General features: G+C 49.9%; 1 protein-coding gene across 1 annotated transcript in view; it reads left to right on the top strand.

Annotated features, from left to right (window-relative positions):
• The first annotated feature begins 17,023 nt into the window (after positions 1-17,023).
• Positions 17,024-19,634, top strand: part of LOC144948194 (uncharacterized) — a 46,186-nt gene continuing 43,575 nt past the window's right edge. The window contains exons 1-2 of the mRNA XM_078877628.1: positions 17,024-17,067; positions 17,490-17,503. Of these exons, the coding sequence (XP_078733754.1) occupies positions 17,024-17,067; positions 17,490-17,503 (58 nt within the window). The remainder of the gene's footprint in view (positions 17,068-17,489; positions 17,504-19,634) is intronic.

Here is a 19,634-nt window from a genome sequence, read left to right as displayed (position 1 = left end):
CTGTTACTCTGTTTGATAACCATCTTGTTAACATCTAGCTTTTAATGTGTGGATCTGGTTTCTTTTGCGTCCGAAACGTCCTAATTTATTTGATTTTATTTCTACCTACGTGACTTTATCGAAAGAACCAACGAGTATGGATTTCTGCAGTCACGAAAGCTTCAAATCAAGACATAAACAGCAGGTATGCTTAGCTTCCTGCCGAAGGCAGACGTCATCATATTCTGTACCCATCTCATATCCAAGTGTTTTTTATTCTACACAAAAAACTGCCACAATGACCTTGCTGTGAGACGTATTCATGACCTAGAGATAACATTCTTAAAATCACTATGAGCAATTGCCACCCTGAGGGTTACCGATAGCCACGTTTGGGATATTAGCTCAAGGAGCGATTTGTAATTACAGTACAGTACTGTACACACAATTTACTTGACTGTGACTATGCATGCGAGCGAACTTGCAATGTCTGAGGATCTTCAGGAAGGAGTAAACAGCAAAGCGCTGGCATTTATGATTCAAGACGTCATCATAGCTAAAGCCGCAGATGTCAACCGTCAGATCCCGCACCATTTCTACAGCAGACACGCAACCTCTGAGATCCTCCCTGACAGTCTCCCAACATCAGGTGTTAAGGTCGTATCCCTGGTCGCCAGACTGGTGGAAACCACTGGAATGTCTGCTGCAGTAATCGGCCCTCCTCCATCCTGCACACGTCCTACCAAGTACAACCATTTCTGCTTAATCATGTTTACAACGCTTACACACCATGTTCGTTCCTTCTGGATTGTGTAACCCATCTTGTTATGACATTCATATCGTTCCTCTCACACGCCTGACGTCAAATGCCAAAAAGTATGTTTAAGCTGCCTAGAGTCTAGCTCTCTTATTCACAGAGAGCACTCCTGCCTCAAATAACCGATATCTTTATACTCTTTGCCTGGGGAAAAATTCAGGCCCCAAAGGAGTCCCAGTGGCCCAGTGTCCAGCTTCTGTGCCAAAGACAGCCAACTGCTGCATGGCTGCAGCCAAAGTCCTAGCTAGCAAACCTGCATCATCTGCATGCTCCAAATCCCACATTCTCATCTCACCTGGATCGAGCCCTGTGTTTTCGACTGTGCTCACCCCATTGAAATTGTGTTCATGAGTACACAAGTCCAGCACGACAACATGCATGAACAAACGTGGTGAAATATGGATACAAACAAAAAAACGTTGTCTGGACTTCCACGAGATCAGCTCTGCCTCCAAATGAACACATGCTGTGGTGTTAAATCAACATCAACACTGGGGGACAAAGGCGGCCAGACGTGCCTCTGGCCACACCACCCTTCGTATGCTCTACCAGCCTTAATAGGAGCTGGCTAACGGCACTGGCCCTAACAGCCTGAACGTCCACATGGGGGATAGTGGTGGAATATGTTATGTTCTGTTAGTAGTTATGCTTCATAAACATTACGGTATAATAGACTACATATTGCAATATACACATGCATACAGAGGGAAAAAAGTATTTGATCCCCTGCTGATTTTGTACATTTGCCCACTGACAAAGACATGATCAGTCTATTATTTTAATGGTAGGTTTATTTGAACAGTGAGAGACAGAATAACAACAACAATCCAGAAAAACGCATGTCAAATTTTTTTATAAATTGATTTGCATTTTAATGAGGGAAATAAGTATTTGACCCACTCTCAATCAGAAATATTTCTGGCTTCCAGGTGTCTTTTATACAGGTAACGAGCTGAGATTAGGAGCACACTCTTAAAGGGAGTGCTCCTAATCTCACCTTGTTACCTGTGTAATGGGTTCCGGGGACACTTGTAGAGGTAACTTCTTTATTACAATCCAACACTCCAACAGTCCTTTTACTCTGTTACAGCCTAGGTACACAGCCTAGGTACACAGCCTAGATACACTGCTCTGGCTACCTTCTGGGGTCCTCCGGCTACAACTACCCTAGGGGAAGCTATCTGACCCGACCGAGCCAAGGTGCGGGTCTGGACTCTGGCTTCCTCGGGACTCGCCCTTACAAGGACGTAGAGCCGGGAGTTCCAGAGTCCCACCACTGGCCCTCACAGCGTCCCGGCCCTTAAAAGGACAAGTGGGACGAGGGGGTCCAGGGTCCTAAGATGGCTGGTCTTGGGTCTTGAGCTACAACTTGCCCTGATCGGCCAGGGAGCTACCCTTGTATGCCTCGTCCCCAACGAGGGGTGGGGTTGTGTGCGCCCCCAGATATCCCACAGAGCACACACAGCCCCCCCCGTTGGTGGCGCCAAGGGGCTTAACTGGCTGGGGTGCCTGGGATCCCAGCGCCTGGCGCCAAGGGGCTTAAGCGTCTGGGTTGCCTGGGATCCTAGCGCCTCTTATGTCACTACATTACCCTCCTCTATGTAGCCTCCGGCCGTCCCGGCTGTCAATAATTAGAATGTTTAAATTAACGAAAGGGAAGAAAAAAATACGCGAGCCTCAACAGGAAAAGAAAAGAGAACAAGAAAGCAACCATAAATACCCTAACCAACCTGTACAACTTTACACTATATACAAGCGTCAATCAATAAAAAGGTGAAGCAATGACACGTGAACAAACGACCCGCGGCACACCTAGCCCTCCTCGGGATCCGCAGCAATGCCCGACTCGCCAATGATATGGCTGAGACATCGCACAGATCCCTGCAGGAGATTGCACCTCCACGGTCTGAACTGCACGAACCGCATCCCCGTGGTCTCCCGTGCTCGCACAACCCAGCAGCCCTCCCTTGAAGGCCAACCCGGACATCTCATGTCACTCGGCATCACACACCGCCTATCCGACCCTCACGCGTCGGCCGTATTGGGGGAACTTCAACCCAGTCTCTCTCCAAAACTCGCGTCGAAGCATTTAGCTGTACCGACTGAGCTGAGATGACCCATCGTTCACTCACTGCACAACATGCACCCTAACAACTGAGGGATACAGTCCCAACGTAACGGGACAACTACACCTGAACACAACGAATCTCCAGCCCACTGTTTCAACGCGCCTCGGAGTGTCTCAATCTCCGGGCCGTCAGGGCGAGCCTACAGCTCCAGACGCACCACGGAGGGTCTCAACCTCCGGGCCGTCAGGTCAAGCCGTCAGCCATTGCATGACGGGACCACACTCTCCGAGCCATGTGAGCGCACAGCCCACTAGGCTAGACATGCCACGGAGTGTCTCTATCTCCGGGCAGTCAGGTCAAGCCGTCAGCCATAGCATGACGGGACCACAACTCTCGTGTTAGACACGCAACACCCACTGGGCCATCTTGGTCAGGATCTGCACCCCAAGATATTTGAGAGCCAGCACGACAATTCCAAATCCTTGGCAGAATGTCACCATCTCAAGGTAAATGCCCCATACAGTCTATATATCGTTAACAATGACAACACAAGCTATACATTAACAATCACGAACAAAGCTCCATACAAACCATACATTGTTAACAATCATAAGCAAAGTTTCGCACACACATTGACAACACTCACGAGCGAAGCTCCACACAGTTTACCCATCAACAATCACGAATCCCCAACGACAACGAAGAAAATGTCAACAAAAATCAATAACCCGGAGCGCGTAAATGGTTGACGTGTCAGGGGCCTGGTCTCCCGACCTCCAACCTTTGGCCGGAGCAGAGGTGACGACCAGCGTGTCCATCGATGTGCCGGCCCCGGCGCCGGTTACAGTAAGAATGGCGCGGTATGGTAAGTTGAAGCCAGCTGTCGTCCAGCGGTGAAGGTCGCAGCGCTGATGATGAAGCGTTGTTTGGTTGGACCGCGCTGTGCCCGGAAGTGACGTTGCTCCCAGCAGTCATTGCTCCCCTGGTGGAAGTGATGTCATTCCCAGCGGCCACTGTGCCCCCGGCGGAAGTATCCCTCACATTTGTGGCGGGAACGGCGTTGGCGTCCACCATGTTTGTGGCGGCGACGGCGGGCTCGGGCGAGCGCTGCGCCACTTCTCTCCCTCCCGCCATCGCATGTGAGTGCCGCATCTCGCCCAGGAGGGAGGTGGTGGAGCAGAGCAGCTCTGTGAGGCGAAGCAGCGCTTCCTCCATCCCTGCTCCCGACGCTGGAGAGGGGACGGTCGGTGGAGCAGACAGCTGCTCAGCCGGTGGTGCGGCGTCGTTGTCGGCCGGCGGTGCGGCGTCATTGTCGGCCGGCGGTGCAACGTCGTTGTCGGCCGGAGTTGGCCGCCCCATCGCTACTTGCGCCTCTACATCGCCGTCAGGACTGAAGGCTTACTTCTTGTCTCCATGGCCACTTCTGACACCAAATGTAATGGGTTCCGGAGACACTTGTAGAGGTAACTTCTTTATTACAATCCAACACTCCAACAGTCCTTTTACTCTGTTACAGCCTAGGTACACAGCCTAGATACACTGCTCTGGCTACCCTCTGGGGTCCTCCGGCTACAACTACCCTAGGGGAGGCTATCTGGCCCAACCGAGCCAAGGTGCGGGTCTGGACTCTGGCTTCATCGGAACTCGCCCTTACAAGGACGAAGAGCCGGGAGTTCCAGAGTCCCACCACTGGCCCTCACAGCGTCCCGGCCCTTACAAGGACAAGCGGGACGAGGGGGTCCAGGGTCCTAAGATGGCTGGTCTTGGGTCTTGGGTCTAGAGCTACAACTGGCCCTGATCGGCCAGGGAGCTACCCTTTTATGCCTCGTCCCCAACGAGGGGTGGGGTTGTGTGCGCCCCCAGATATCCCACAGAGCACACACAGCCCCCCCCCCCCCCCCGTTGGTGGCGCCATGGGGCTTAACTGGCTGGGGTGCCTGGGATCCCAGCGCCTGGCGCCAAGGGGCTTAAGCGTCTGGGTTGCCTGGGATCCTAGCGCCTGGCGCCGACGGCTTATCTGCCTAGGGTCCCAGAGCCCCCAGCAGCCCCTCCCCTCTTATGTCACTACACCTGTATAAAAGACACCTGTTCACAGAAGCAATCAATCAGATTCAAAACTCTCCACCATGACCAAGACCAAAGAGCTCTACAAGGATGTCAGGGACAAGATTGTAGACCTACACAAGTCTGGAATGGGCTATAAGACCATCGCCAAGCAGCTTGGTGAGAAGGTGACAACAGTTGGTGTGATTATTCGTAAATGGAAGAAACACAAAAGAACTGTCAATCTCCCTCGGCATGGGGCTCCATGGAAGATCTCACCTCGTGGAGTGGCAATGATAATGAGAACGGTGAGGAATCAGCCCAGAACTATACGGGAGGATCTTGTCAATGATCACAAGGCAGCTGGGACCATAGTCACCAAGAAAACAGTTGGTAATACACTATGCCATGAAGGACTGAAATCCTGCAGTGCCCGCAAGGTCCCCCTGCTCAAGAAAGCACATACACATGCCCGTCTGAAGTTTGCCAATGAACATCTGAATGATTCAGAGGACAACTGGGTGAAAGTGTTGTTGTCAGATGAGACCAAAATTGAGCTCTTTGGCATCAACTCAACTCACCTTGTTTGGAGGAGGAATGCTGCCTATGACCCCAAGAACACCATCCCCACCGTCAAACATGGAGGTGGAAACATTATGCTTTGGGGGTGTTTTTCTGCTAAGAGAACAGGACAACTTCACCGCATCAAAGATACGATGGACGGGGCCATGTACCGTCAAATCTTGGGTGAGAACCTCCTTCCCTCAGCCAGTGCATTTAAATGTGTTGTGGATGGGTATTCCAGCATGATAATGGCCCAAAACACACGGCCAAGGCAACAAAGGAGTTGCTCAAGAAGAAGCACATTAAGGTCCTGGAGTGGCCTAGCCAGTCTCCAGACCTTAATCTCATAGACAATCTGTGGAGGGAGCTGAAGGTTCGAGTTGCCAAACGTCAGCCTCGACACCTTAATGACTTAGAGAAGATCTGCAAAGAGGAGTGGGACAAAATCCCTCCTGAGATGTGTGCAAACCTGGTGGCCAACTACAAGAAACGTCTGACCTTTGTGATTGCCAACAAGAGTTTTGCCACCAAGTACTAAGTCATGTTTTGCAGAGGGGTCAAATACGTATTTCCCTCATTAAAATGCAAATCAATTTATAACATTTTGACATGCGTTTTTCTGGATTTTGTTATTGTTATTCTGTCTCTCACTGTTCAAATAAACCTACCATTAAAATTATAGACTGATCATTTATTTGTCAGTGGGCAAACGTACAAAATCAGCAGCGGATCAAATACTTTTTTTCCCTCACTGTACAATGGCGCCCCTAGGGTACGGCGAATCTAGACGACCGCCCCGTGCCCTGCACTTTGGGGGGGGCCCACGCTTCGACATCACAGTGTTAAGATATAATACTTCCAGTTTCGTTTGAAGGCGTTGGGGGGATCACAGTGCGATTTTCCCTGGACCTCGCACCGACCCTATTGATAGCCATGCATACTTATGTGTCTGTCAACCCGGCCACCTGAGTTTGTTTCCCGAGCACAGCTAACAGTGGTTAAATCCTATTCTGTCTCGCACCCTTCACCAATCTTGCACTGATAATTAGTGGCGTTGAGGATTGGTGACATACAGCACTCAGATCGACACGGCAATGGGGATCAGTGGTTTGCCAATGGTGTTATTCATTGCATTATTTTGTGTTAGATCATGTAGTCATGTTAATGTTTAACTATAACTCTTCATCACCCGACAGAGTCAATCAGATCAAGTTGCCATGGGCCCAAATATACCACCAATTGATTGATTTTTTTCACCAAACCGGAATGGTTCAAAGGCAAGCAACATTTTCACAATTTATAAAATGCAAGATGTCACTCGTCTTTCATAAGGTTTCCTAAAAAAACTCATCAATTTGCATATTTGCCCACGTGGCAACTATATTTGATTAACTCCGTCGGGTGTATTGTGGAAAAAAATCACATTATACCTACACAGTGTTCTAACCCAAAAGAAAATATGAATAAAATAATTGGTCAATTAAATCATGCATATGAAATTAACAAAGGAATGAATGATGTATTGCTATATGGGTTATGTAGCTGGATACCTAATAACTACGTATTATATGACCTAGATTGTGTTATAGGACCTAACTCGCATTTACTACGTGTTCCAGAGACCTTACCTAGGTGTCTATGTTTGACTGTCGTGTTCATATTAGCAACGTTTCGGCTCAGGTTACACATTGTTACCTGCTCATAGGGTTCAATGAAGTACACCTGGAAAGCCCCTCTAGCACTGTTAGTGTCTGTAATTACCGATGCGTGCGTACGTGTGCGTGCCTGTATGCACGTTTATTGTGGGTGTTTGGCTGAGTATGCGCGTGACTGGCCAAAACTGGTGACTTTTATCTGGACCAGTTCTGGGCCTCCCCTAGGTCGACTCAGCCTCAAATGATTACCTGGTGCAGTGTGTAAAACACTGCCACTATGGAGACAAAGGCGGTCGGGCATGGTGCTGTCCACTCATTTCCTTGTGAACCGTGCAGCCTTCACAAGTGCTCGCTAACAGCACTCGCCCCAACAGTCTGTTAAGGCTATAAGGGGTGTCTTTGTCTTTGACTGTTTGAAGAGTTTGTTTTTATGGTGGGGAGCAGTAATGTTGCAGTTAGCCTTGCGCTACAAACCAGGTGACCCTAGACCCTCGTTCGATTCCTGCTTCCGACCAACACCAGTGACGATTATCTGAACTGATCCTGGGTCTCCCCAATGTCAATTTAGCCTCTAATGAGTATCTGATTTGGTGTGTAAACATCGCCATAACAAAGGCAGCCAAGCGTGTTGCTGGCCACCCACCCCCTCGCTGTTCCGGAGGATCGAAATCTTTTTATTTGTGTACTTACATGTGTGAATGCGCATTTGTATATTTTGGTGCATCTGTCCAGTCATCTAAGTCATTCAACTCATGGCACATAACTGGGTCTGTTCCATCTTGATTTGAAGCTTTCGTGACTGCAGGAATCCATAATCTTTGATTCTTTCGGTAAAGTCACGTAGGTATAAAATATACTAAATGACGACGGTTTCGGGCGCAACACAAGCGTCCATCATCAGGTGGGAAAGCATTGTCTGCTGCTGAGGCAGACTGCTCCAAAGGGTCTGAAATAGGTGTAGCTCAAGGGTTATAAAGCAGTTGCCGGGGCTAGTGATGTTAATGTGAGAAATTAGCATGTAACTGTAAGATATGAGAGCGGCCTTCTCGACGACGACACGGAAGTGGCTATGTTAATGTGAGAGACTAGCATGATGTTGATGTGAGAAATTAGCATGTAACTGTAGAAAAGAAAGAGAAGAAGAGCAGCCTTCTCGACGAGCGAGTGCAACCCAAAGGGCCTGTGAGTATGAGAGTGCAATACAAAACACATGTGAGCATGCGAGTGCAATCCAAAGGCATGAGAGTGCAATGCAATGGACATGTGAGCATGAGAGATCTAAGAGAGAGGCATAGAGAGAGAAACGCAGAGAGTCGAAATAACAGCTGACATAGGCAGGTTGGATGGAAACATCACAGTCAGTTAAGACTTTACCTGGTTAATAACGTCCTTCCAATGATTGCTCAGTTTGTACCCATCCTCTCGGTTGAAGTTGTGTCTGTGTTTATATATCTGGACGCCTTCATGAACAAATCTCTGAAGGTAGCTGGTAGGTTTGCAGAGTACCTCCGTCTTGGAAAAATATATTTCGTGTGAGCCCACAGTGTTAAAACAATGATCAGCAATGGCAGAGGTATTGGTCCTACCATGTTTCAAATCTGCCTTGTGTTCATGGACGCGGTCCGAGACATGTCGTTTCGTTTCCCCAATGTAACTGCTGCCACAACCACAGCTCAGTTTGTAGACACCAGGGTATTGCATATCAGGAATCACATATTTTACAGATGGGATTAAATCACGGATTGTGTGTACTGTATTGAAACGAACCTGGATCCTGTGTTTGTTTAAGATTTTGGAAATATTTTGGTAACGCCTGCTATGTACGGTAAAGTGATGGTTTTGGTTGGATCCTCAGAAGGTTGTCTCCGCATGCGTGGTTTGACAGCTTTGCGGATTGTACAATCTGAGTATCCGTTCATCCTGAGGGCTTGGTGTACGTGCTCCAACTCACTGGCTAGGTGGTGCTGGTCGGAGATGCAACGGGCCCTATGGTATAGTGTTTTGATGAGGGAATTCTTCTGGGCTGGATGGTGGTGGGAGTCAGGCTTTAGATAGGCATCCATGTGGGTGGCTTTCCTGTAGACCGAATGTCTCATTGAGCCATCAGGTCTCTTCTCGATCAAAACATCCAGGAATGATAGCTTGCCATCCTTTTCCACTTCCATGGTGAATTTGATAGACGGGTGTATGGAATTTATGTGGTTGAGAAATTGGTTCAGTGCTGGCAGGCCATGTGGCCAGATGACAAACGGGTCATCTACGCATCTCTTCCACAAGGAAGGACATAGGGTGGATATCTGGATGGCATCTGTCTCAAAATTGTCCATGAAAACATTCGCTACCACTGGCGATAAGGGAGAACCCATTGGGGTACCCTTATTTAGTCTGTGGAATGTACCATTCCAGGTGAAGTATGTGTTGGTAAGACAGTGCTTTACCAAAGTTGGTACATCTGGATTCAGTCCTTGTTGGACCAAGTATTCAATGATTGCAATGGTGTCAAGTACAGGTACATTGGTGAACAGAGAGACTACATTGAAACTGACAAGCAAATCATCCGGAGACAGTGAGATGTCTTTGATTAGAGAAATGAAGTGAGTTAAATACAGCTGAGGTAGACTTGCCAGTGAAAGGAAGCAGAGTCTCAGACAGAAATCGGGCAAGTTTGAAGGTGGGTGAGTTAATAGTGGAGACGATAGAATGGAGCGGGGTACCTACTTTGTGGATTTTTGGAAGGCCATGAAATTTTGGTGGTCTAGCAGCCGAAGGTTTTAGGGAGCTCTGCTTGGTCCGATTGATTAGAGAAGTCGACTTAGTGATGATATTGTTGGTCTTAGTAGCTAGGCCACTGCTTTATAACCCTTGCGCTACACCCATTTCAAACCTTTTAAAAACAGTCTGCTTCAGCAGCAGACCATGCTTTCCAACCTGATGATGGACGCTTGTGTTGCGCCCGAAACGTCGTGATTTATTTTATTTTATACCTACGTGACTTTACCGAAAGAACCAAAGATTATGGGTCTGTTCTGTCACCTGAGAGCAATGTTTTCGACGCTTCACGTGGCCTCAAGGTGCACCGAGCCTGGCACAAGCGCCGTGATGTCACCGGCACTTTGTGGAATACGGCGATTTTTGTGTGTATGCAATCTCAAATAATTACCTCGCGTGGTGCTAGCCACCCTCCCCGTCGAGTGCCGTGCCAGCATTCATAGGTACTAGCTAACAGCACATACCCCAAAAGTATGCCAAGGCTATATGGAGGATTGTTTTGTCTTTGCATGCACATGTGGCCAGCAGGCTTCCACATTGTTGCATTATTTAGCTCCTGAACATATTGCCATAGGCAACAATAGAATAGCCAAAATGAGTAGCTGATGCGGTGTGTAATCATCGACGCAAGGGAGACAAAGGCGACTGTGCCTGGTGCTGGCCACCCACCCCCTCGTGTGCTGTGCCACAATTAATAGGTCCTCGCTAACTTTACCCACAACATGCTTTTTGGTCAAGTTTGTCTTTGTCTAAGGAAAGAGTTCCGGGCGAACAGAAACAAACCCACACCAGGAACTAACTTAAGGCTGAGTCGACCTAGTGGAGGCCCATAACTGATTCTGACATCACTCGCTGCCGGGAGTCGAACTCTGGTTACCCGTGGTTTGTAACACAGTGCGCTAACCACTATGCCACCGTCCCCCACGCTGCAGACACACACACGTGTGATCCCGTCTCTAGCCTTGTCCAGATTTTGGGGGAAAGTTTCTGATGTCTGCCGTTACAAGTAATGGTGAAGATCGCGTCGTGAATCTGACCATACTCGTTTGTCGCGCCCTTACGAAAATGAACAATCAAAAGTTCCAGACTATTCGTATCTATCTCGGCACGTACCCAGACTGAGTTTGTGGGTGGATGTATTATATACACACAATCAATGGAAAGGGGTTTTTTCAATCACTTCTTTTTTTACAGAATGTCACATTCTCTACTCAGGGTATATTAATATATTTAGTGAGTGTGTTTATATCCTATTGAAAGTGATCAGAGAACTACTACACACGTCTAGATAAAAGGCACGAATTGGGGGATTATTAAAGGCGAAATGTATAAGATTATCGAGATAGGGTGACGCCTATCGCTATCTTTCTTGCTTTCCATTCAAGTTAAGTTTTAAACAAAACAAAGACGTATAACTCCACACCATGGGCATTTTGGTTTCATCATCAGCAGTCATGGTCAATCCACTGCTGGATGAAGGCCTACTCAAGCCGCAGGTGCACATGGCGATCCCGTGATGCAATGATTAATTCACATATTGGGGTAAATGTACTGTACAAAAACTCACCCTGGTTACTTAGAGACGCTGTCATTTTTTGTTGATCGCACATGTCTATGATTCCGTGGTTTGGAGGCAAGGGTTGGTGGATCACGTGGACGGTGGTGCTGCTCCTAGCAAATCGAGGGCCCAAAGCAGGAATTAATTATGCAGACCCTTCGTTTCAATGTGAAATGTCCTACCGAGAGGACAGAAAATTTAAAGAGTAGATATCATTTATAAATGAGGTAAGAGAATGTGGAAAGATAAACCCGGTGAGATTTGATCAATCAGATACAGACAAAAGATAGAAATTACAGAGAGTAATTCGATTTTTATTTGAATTTGAGCTCACATTTGTTGCCCATATTTATTCTATGAGTCCTCGGCCTCGTGAGATGCTTGAGGGCTCTTCGCGTTTGCTTGGGGTGCCGATGCGCATAGCTGTGCCACGTGCCTCGGTTAGTCTCAAGACTGCTCTTCCGGTGAGTCAGGTATTGGGGAGTGTTTGGCCAAGACAATTTCCAAGCACATGAGTTTGGCTTCATGTGCTTGGAAACCAGAGAACCCGGAGAAAATCCCCCACACATTAAGACGAGGTGACAATCAACACTGCAATCTGCTGGCCACCTCGCAGCTGCACTACAACACCACCTGGCAAGGTCTGGCGGTCACCTATACAAGTCCAAACCATTCTCAACTCTGATGAGCTTCTGTCACGTAAGATTAACCTGGGTTAGATTCCTGGAATCTGAACGGTGTATGTACAGTATGTTAAACTTCTTTTGCACCATATGTAGCAAATCGGAGGTGCGATGTACACAGCCAATGACAATTGCCATCTGAATTTGACTATGACATCCCCGAGGTCAATTCAACCTAAAATTGGTACCTGGTGCAGTGTATCAACATCCTTGTTGGGGAGACAAACGCAGCTTTGGTATGGTGCTGCCCATCGATCCCTTCCGGGCTCCGCTCTATAACCCCTCTCTCACGTGACCCTGACTCCTCCCTTCTGGATCGTCAGATCCGCTCCTCTCTTACTGCCCTGCTGGATCCACTTCCAATACCCCGGGTCGTGTGATTGGGCTAGAGTCCAGCAGCAACCTCATTCACGCTCGCATTACATGACCCCCCCCCCTGATGAAAAACCCAGCCGTCCTCGGCTGCAATAGGAAAAATAATGCGAGCAACGGTATCACCATCAGGAATCACCCTAGACGCAATACAGAGTATAACAACAACAACAACAAACACAATTAATGAAAGGGAAGGGATCAGGATCCGGTACGGAACACCGGCCCGTCCTCCGTGCAACAAGCAACAAGGAATTAAGGAATGGAAAGCAATACACAACAACGGTAACCGACACGCAAGAACGGCCGACGCGCATAAACCAGGAATGCGGTGTCTTAGAGCGTGTCCGTGTTGCTGTTCCATCCGCCTGGCTCAAGTCCAACGTCAGAGAGCAACTGGTAGAACAGGAGTGACCAACGGGCGCTCCATTTCCCCTTCAAGTCCACATCCGGTTAGCACACCGGGTAACACCCAGTGTGGCAGGCACCGAAGATCTGTGACGAGAAGGAGAATCCAACCCCCTGAGGCACAGCACAACAAACGCACATCCACATGTCGTACACGACAGCCACCCGGCCCCAGGGTAGTGGAGATGATGTAAATCCGCCCCGTATAAGGAAAACCCCAATAAATACCCAAAAATAGACGCGATGGATGCCCCAGTATTTACATTTTAACTAAAATATTATTTACACGTGACAACAAAAATTTTCCTGCTCTTGCCCACCAGCAGTACTCCCTTGAAGACCAGCACAGACATCTCACGTACACAGCATGTACTCACTGTCACTCTCAACAAAGCCCCCAGCCGCACACCCTCGCGTAGAGAGAGCCACGCTCCCCAGCGGTAACATTTAACTCGCCCTAACCCTCACCGTGGTCGTCCAACCACAGCAACGTCCACTGACCATACACTCGGCCAGTGAAATTCCGGGGACGAGACAATGGCACATCGCAACAACTCAGCCACGCTCCATCCCGTAATATCCCATCACCAATGGACACACCCCAGCGTCTTATAGTCTGACGCTTTACAGACAAGGGAAGGTTCATCCCTTGTCAAGGCCAGACCCCATTGACCCCCCCCCCCCCCACGAGGCAATGTTCCCTTATACATTCAATAACGTCTTAACCCAGAGCGGAACAAGTCCGCGGCCCTTCCCGCTGGAGGACCCTCAAGGTGAATCCCCGCCCCATGCTAGTCAGGTCACCCAGTTCACTGCCACGTAACGGAACCTCTACACCTGAATCCCGTGAGCCCCCGGCACACCAGGTTCAGTCTGCCACCGCACGACTGAACCACGACTCCCCGAGCTATATGAGCACACGGCCCATTAGTTTGAGACAACCCACGGAGTGTCTCGCCTCCGGGCTGTCAGGTCAGCCATCGGCCATAGGCCGGTGTGACCACAACTCGAGCATCACCCACCCAACAATGGCAGGCATATACTGATGAATTATTTGCCCCAGAATAGAACCCAGCCAGCATCTCTGTCCCAAATGCTGGTGCAATGACACGCCCCTCTTTAGTCAGCCACGTGCCATTACGCTCCTGTTACCCCGATGGGCGCCAACACGCCAGCATTGCGTACAACACGCAATGCACGCACACAAGTTAGAGCGCAACACGAGAGTCAAGGGATGATATCCATAACCCCATCCCCGCGGCTCTACGTGTATACTCAAAACGGTGGCGGCCCGCGCGAAGCAGGCCACCGAGGTTTTTCCTGCACGCTCAAAATGGCGGCCCCCTGCGCCAAGCGCATCCTCGCGATTTCCCGCTTGCGCTCAAAATGGCAGCCCAACGTGCGATCACGTCGCCAGTTTTCCCCGTGCGTGCACCCCAGCTGCCCTTTGCTGGGGGTCAGAACACACATCCCACCTCACGTTTTAACAACCCTCAACAATAGGACGCACAGCCGCAGCTCGCTGCGCACAGCAGTCGAATCGGGGGAATTTTTACCCATAGTTGAACAAGACACGTTGCTCACACACACCAACTCACAATGCAACCCCTGGCCGCATGCAATCAACAGAAAGAGCGACGCCACTTGGCGGAAATTTACGGGCCCATCTCTCAACACTCGCAATTTGCTTTGAACACACACGCAATCTCGTGTGCATGAACACCCATACAACCAAAATTTTGGGGTCCCCCCCGAATTTACCAACTTCCGAAGAGGTACGCACAACTAATAACAATCCCGAACCCAATGGTCAACAATGCACACCACTCCGTATCCGTACAGAAAACAGTAGAGCTACAGGCAGACACACCATTAACTCTGTCGTACTTTGCAGCAACAACAAAAACATTTTTCATTTAACCACATCACACACGGCACCTTGCAGCAAAAACAAAAATTATTATCAATTAGCCACGTCGCACACGGCAACCCACGGGATGGTAACAGAGCGGGATACACGACGCAACCGAGTTAATAATTAACTTCGCCATCAAAATAACATCTCCACGCCGCAACGCACACACACTATTTGACACTGAGCAAACAAGCAGATAGCGCGTCCATCCTCAACACACACGCACACAGCCCGAACCACGCTCTGCATGATCGAGTCATGACAACAATCGCCCCCCGGCACACGCTAGATGGGTGAGGTGTGTGTTAGGGCCGGGTGCATATCGTAACGACTCGCCCGGGGCTGCAGCGAGCAGAGGACGGCAGGGTGGTGACTTGAGACGCCTCGCAGAACTCGGACGGTGAGCGCGGCGTCCTCCCTTGACGGCTCCGGTGTCTCGCACACGAGCCAGGACGGGAGTGCACCCGCCCCGGCAGCAGCAGCGTCGGCGTCCTCTCCTTGCGGCTCCTTCCCGCAAAACAGCAGCTCAGCAGCAGGATCCACACCACGCGGCGCCTCCGAGATGGCAGCGCACGGCCGCCTCTCCGCCGCGATGTTCAAGATGGCGGCGGCTTTCCGCCGCGGCGACGACAAGATGGCGGCTTCCCGCCGTTCCTCCCCAACCACACCCAAGATGGCGGCGCCCTGCCGCGTGTCGGAGAGGGCGGGAAGCGTGGCCCAGGCCCCAATGGCGGACGGCTCAGCCCCTCTCGAAGGCTCACTGCTTGCAGGCTCGCCGCGTGGCCGATCCGACATCGTTGCCGGCGCCACCAGGGTGACAAAATCCAGCAGAACGGCCCGCAGCGATTGAAGCTGGACTGCCACATGTCGCCCACGCCTTCCATGGTTGGGACTCTCACCGCCGGAGGAAGGTCCCCTTCATCTTGTGAAGACGGTGCAGGTATCTTCTTTTTCTTGAGATGTTTTGACATCTCGTTCCACTTCTGACTCCAGTGTAATATAGGACTCTTAGGCGATGTAAGTCTCCGTTCGTCCTTTATTCGGGTTCTTCACCTCCGCACCCCGCTGGCCTTCTCCTCGGACCAACATGGTCTCTCACGCGCCCCGCTCCCCTCTATAACCCCTCTCTCACGTGACCCTGACTCCTCCCTTCCGGATCGTCAGATCCGCTCCTCTCTTACTGCCCTGCTGGCTCCACCTCCAATACCCCGGGTCATGTGATTGGGCTAGAGTCCAGCAGCAACCTCATTCACGCTCGCATTACATATAGATTGGCTCAGCCTCAAATGAATATCCAAAGCGATGTGTAAACACGAGTACTGTACTGATTGTCCTGGGGAGAGTCAGCCACACCCATTATCCCCGATATGTCTGCATCAATCCAGGAGGTGCTATAGCTAACAACACGTGCTCCAACAGTCCATAGATGCCGCCGCCACGAAGCCGTTCAGTGGGCGCCCCACCCCGACCTCGCCACCACCAAGTGACGGAGCCGACCCCCGCGTCCCCTCACCTCATATAAACACACCCGCACGCATTTCCCCCCCCCCCCCCCCTCCATAGAGCTCCGAGGGGAAATCACCTGGCCGACCGGTTTTTATCCGAGAAGCCCTTATCGGGATTAACTTTCACGGTTTCCGGCGACCAGGGAATTGGACGACCTCCCCCAACGCTACATCGCACCGCGGCGCTGCGACCGGCATTAAGATTGTATGGTCGCGGCGAGGGGCATTCGGCCACCGCGGTTGAAACGCATCCCCCACACACACCCCCACGTATCGACGAGACAGGCAGAGGAGGTTCGGGACGGCATAATTTAGCAAGACAAAATGGGCTCGAGCGCGCAGGCACCATTATTAGGGATATTAGGGAAGTTAAAAGGATGAAGCTGAAATTACGAATAATCAGCGATATGCAGCGGTCCATGCATAAATTCCCACGGCAGGCCTTTGTGATGGACGCCGCCGCATAATTTGCATAACCAAGGCACCATGCATGAGAAAGGGATTGATTAGCATATGCGCCGCGAATGAACGAGGGAGGGAGCGAAGAGTGCTCGGGGAAGCGGAGGCCTGAGTCCGGGAGATAGGATAAAAGGGATCGTAGCAAGGTAGAGGGATCTCACTTTAAGAGGCCCGCGTTCAAGACGGCTCCCAGCTCTGCCCTCCGGACGTCCGCGTGACGTGTCCAGATGAGCATCGAGGAAAAGCCACAGGACGCCGAATACTTCGAACTGTGAGTAGCAAGGTGAAAGGGTATCGTAAGCAGGTAAATCGGGAATAGACCCAGAGGTATCAGGGTAGGCCAGCCTCGTCGATACGTACTGATTTAACAACAAGTCCCAGGTAGCAGACAATAAATCATTAATAGCTGATCGTGGCCTCGTGTGATCTCGTTGAGAAGTGTGAACGCGTGTGGTGCTGTGTATACGGTGGTTCGCCACGTGGGAGCGCTGCGTAGAGCGGCGCAAGAGAAGGTGTCGCGTTTGGAGTGCGCGGATACAGGTACGCATTGGTTACGCGGTTGTTCGACATGGAGGCGAGTGCCGCACAGGGCTGTAGACGGGCAAGCACGCGCAGCGTGCGAGAACTGTACGTAGCGATGTAGAAAGGGGGAGTTTGGCGTTTGATTGATACTGTGCGTGCGTATGCTCGCAGCGTGGGATCGCGGCGTGAGGCTGTATGAGTAGGGGCGTCGCGTTCGAATGCCGGCGACAGCCTAGCGGGTAATAAGGCGGTGTGGCAACGCGACCGGAATAGGGGATGCGTGAGGGAGAAATCCTGGGGGCCAACGGCCCCCACACTGTTACCAGTCTGGCGATCGGCACCACGTGCGTGACAAAAAAAAGTAGCTTTGCTTGATTTCAGTGTCAAATATGACATACGGTACATTATACACTACATAGAAACAAACTTATACAATGAAAAACTGCACGTACATACATTTTTCATGACTAATAACTACACGAATAAAGACCACCAATAAAATATACAGCACGATCCGGCAAAAGTATTTTGTGTAATTCGGCGTTTGCATGAACACCGGTCTAAAGGCTGCATCATGAGTCTGGCGATCGTCATACACATCTAGTTGTTGACACATCTAGTTGTTGGCACAAGAGCGTAGTTCGTAAATCACCTCATTCAGAGTCTTCTAGATTGGAGTGCTAAGTACAGTACAGTAAATACAGTAACTTTTACAATTTTTTTTGTCTATTTGTAGGTTTATTTTTGCCAATTTCACAGTAAACGAAATTAAAACCCTAAAAAGCATATACGCAACACCTGAAACGTAATGTCATACAAAAATGTGCAAAAATAAGCAATTTTAAATATAAATAATCCATGATCTCCTGGAATATAATTCCAACACGTGTGTACGTGGGTGAGTGCGGTAGTTATGTTGTTGGGAAGCGGTAGTGTTAGTGGTTAGCGCTAAGCTGTGCTTCGAACCTGGGCGACCCGAGTTCGATTCCCGCTCACAGCACAAACACCGGCGACGATTTTCTGAACCGGTCGTGGGCCCTCCCCTAGGTAGACTCAGCCTTAAACGAGTATCTGGTGCGGTGTGTAGACATCGGCCACTGGGGAGACGAAGGCGGCCGGGCGTGGTTGTTGGCACACCCTACCGCCTCGTGTGCCGTGCCGACCTTCATAGGTGCTACTCGCTAACAGCACTTGCCCCAACAGTCTGTGAAGCATATACGGGGGGGGAGTTATTTGTCTTTGGTGGTTAGAGCACTGTACTGCACAACTGCTTTCTGGGTCACTGACGGCTCATTCCGTGCCTGCACGTGTGTTTATTTTGCAGTTGTTGCTGGCTATCGCTTTGAATGTATAGGTAATGTGGTTACGGACAGACGCCATCCACTTGTCGACCCCAAGTTTCAAGACTGAAGTTGATTTTGCTGAACCAGGTGAGGACTCAAGAGACCAGGGATAGTCTCATTTGCAAGAGTGACCTGGGGCATAAGTCTGTCAGAAGGGGGCGATGATTACTGCTGCGTGTGTAATCCCAGTGAAGCAATTTGCCGAATGTGGACCCTGATGCCCGGCACACAATGGCCCACTCTTGCAAATAAAGGTCATGCGGTGTTGCAGGCCCATTATCAAGCAGACAATGCGTAGTATTATTATTATGGCCATTACACCCCACGGAAAAAACCAGGGTGGCCGCTGTATTTGAGCCGTGAACATATGCAAAAAGCGGCAATCACGCTATTGCTAGACCATGACCCCGCCATAGGAATGTGGAATTCGTAACAATGGATGTTAAACATTAATAACCTATATCTCGGCCTCGCCGTGCGTTGTGTTGCACCGCTAGTCGAGTAGATAACCATGTGTTCAATAAACCCTCGGAGCCAGGATGACCGTCCAACTCCGATCGTCATTTATTGATTGTAACAGGTAAAACTGGTGAGAAAACACAGATACAGCATCTGTTATAATTCGGAAACACCCACACAATGAACACCACAGCATCAGAACATTGTCTCAGATAATAATAGATCCTGGAAGGACCAGGCCCCCACATTACCCCTGAACAACTAGACAAAGGCACAAGCTGGTGCATTGCATACAGGCACATAGTGTATTCATCCCACTGCACCCCAAATGTACAGCATTACACTTAACACTAAATTGTGGATGAGATACTTCGTCATCACTCTCAGGATCGCAACATAGGCACAAGTCTGACTCGACCTACTAAATCACAAGTAACATCCACAATAAGGAAAGTCACAGGCTTCGTTACTAACTAGGCCTCGTATTTACTACAACAACTTAACGGCACCATAA

The sequence above is a fragment of the Lampetra fluviatilis genome, chromosome 3 (genome assembly GCF_964198595.1).
Source record: "Lampetra fluviatilis chromosome 3, kcLamFluv1.1, whole genome shotgun sequence".
Classification (NCBI taxonomy): domain Eukaryota; kingdom Metazoa; phylum Chordata; class Hyperoartia; order Petromyzontiformes; family Petromyzontidae; genus Lampetra; species Lampetra fluviatilis.
Note: the sequence above shows the minus strand (reverse complement) of the source record. Positions and strands in the feature narration are given on the sequence as shown.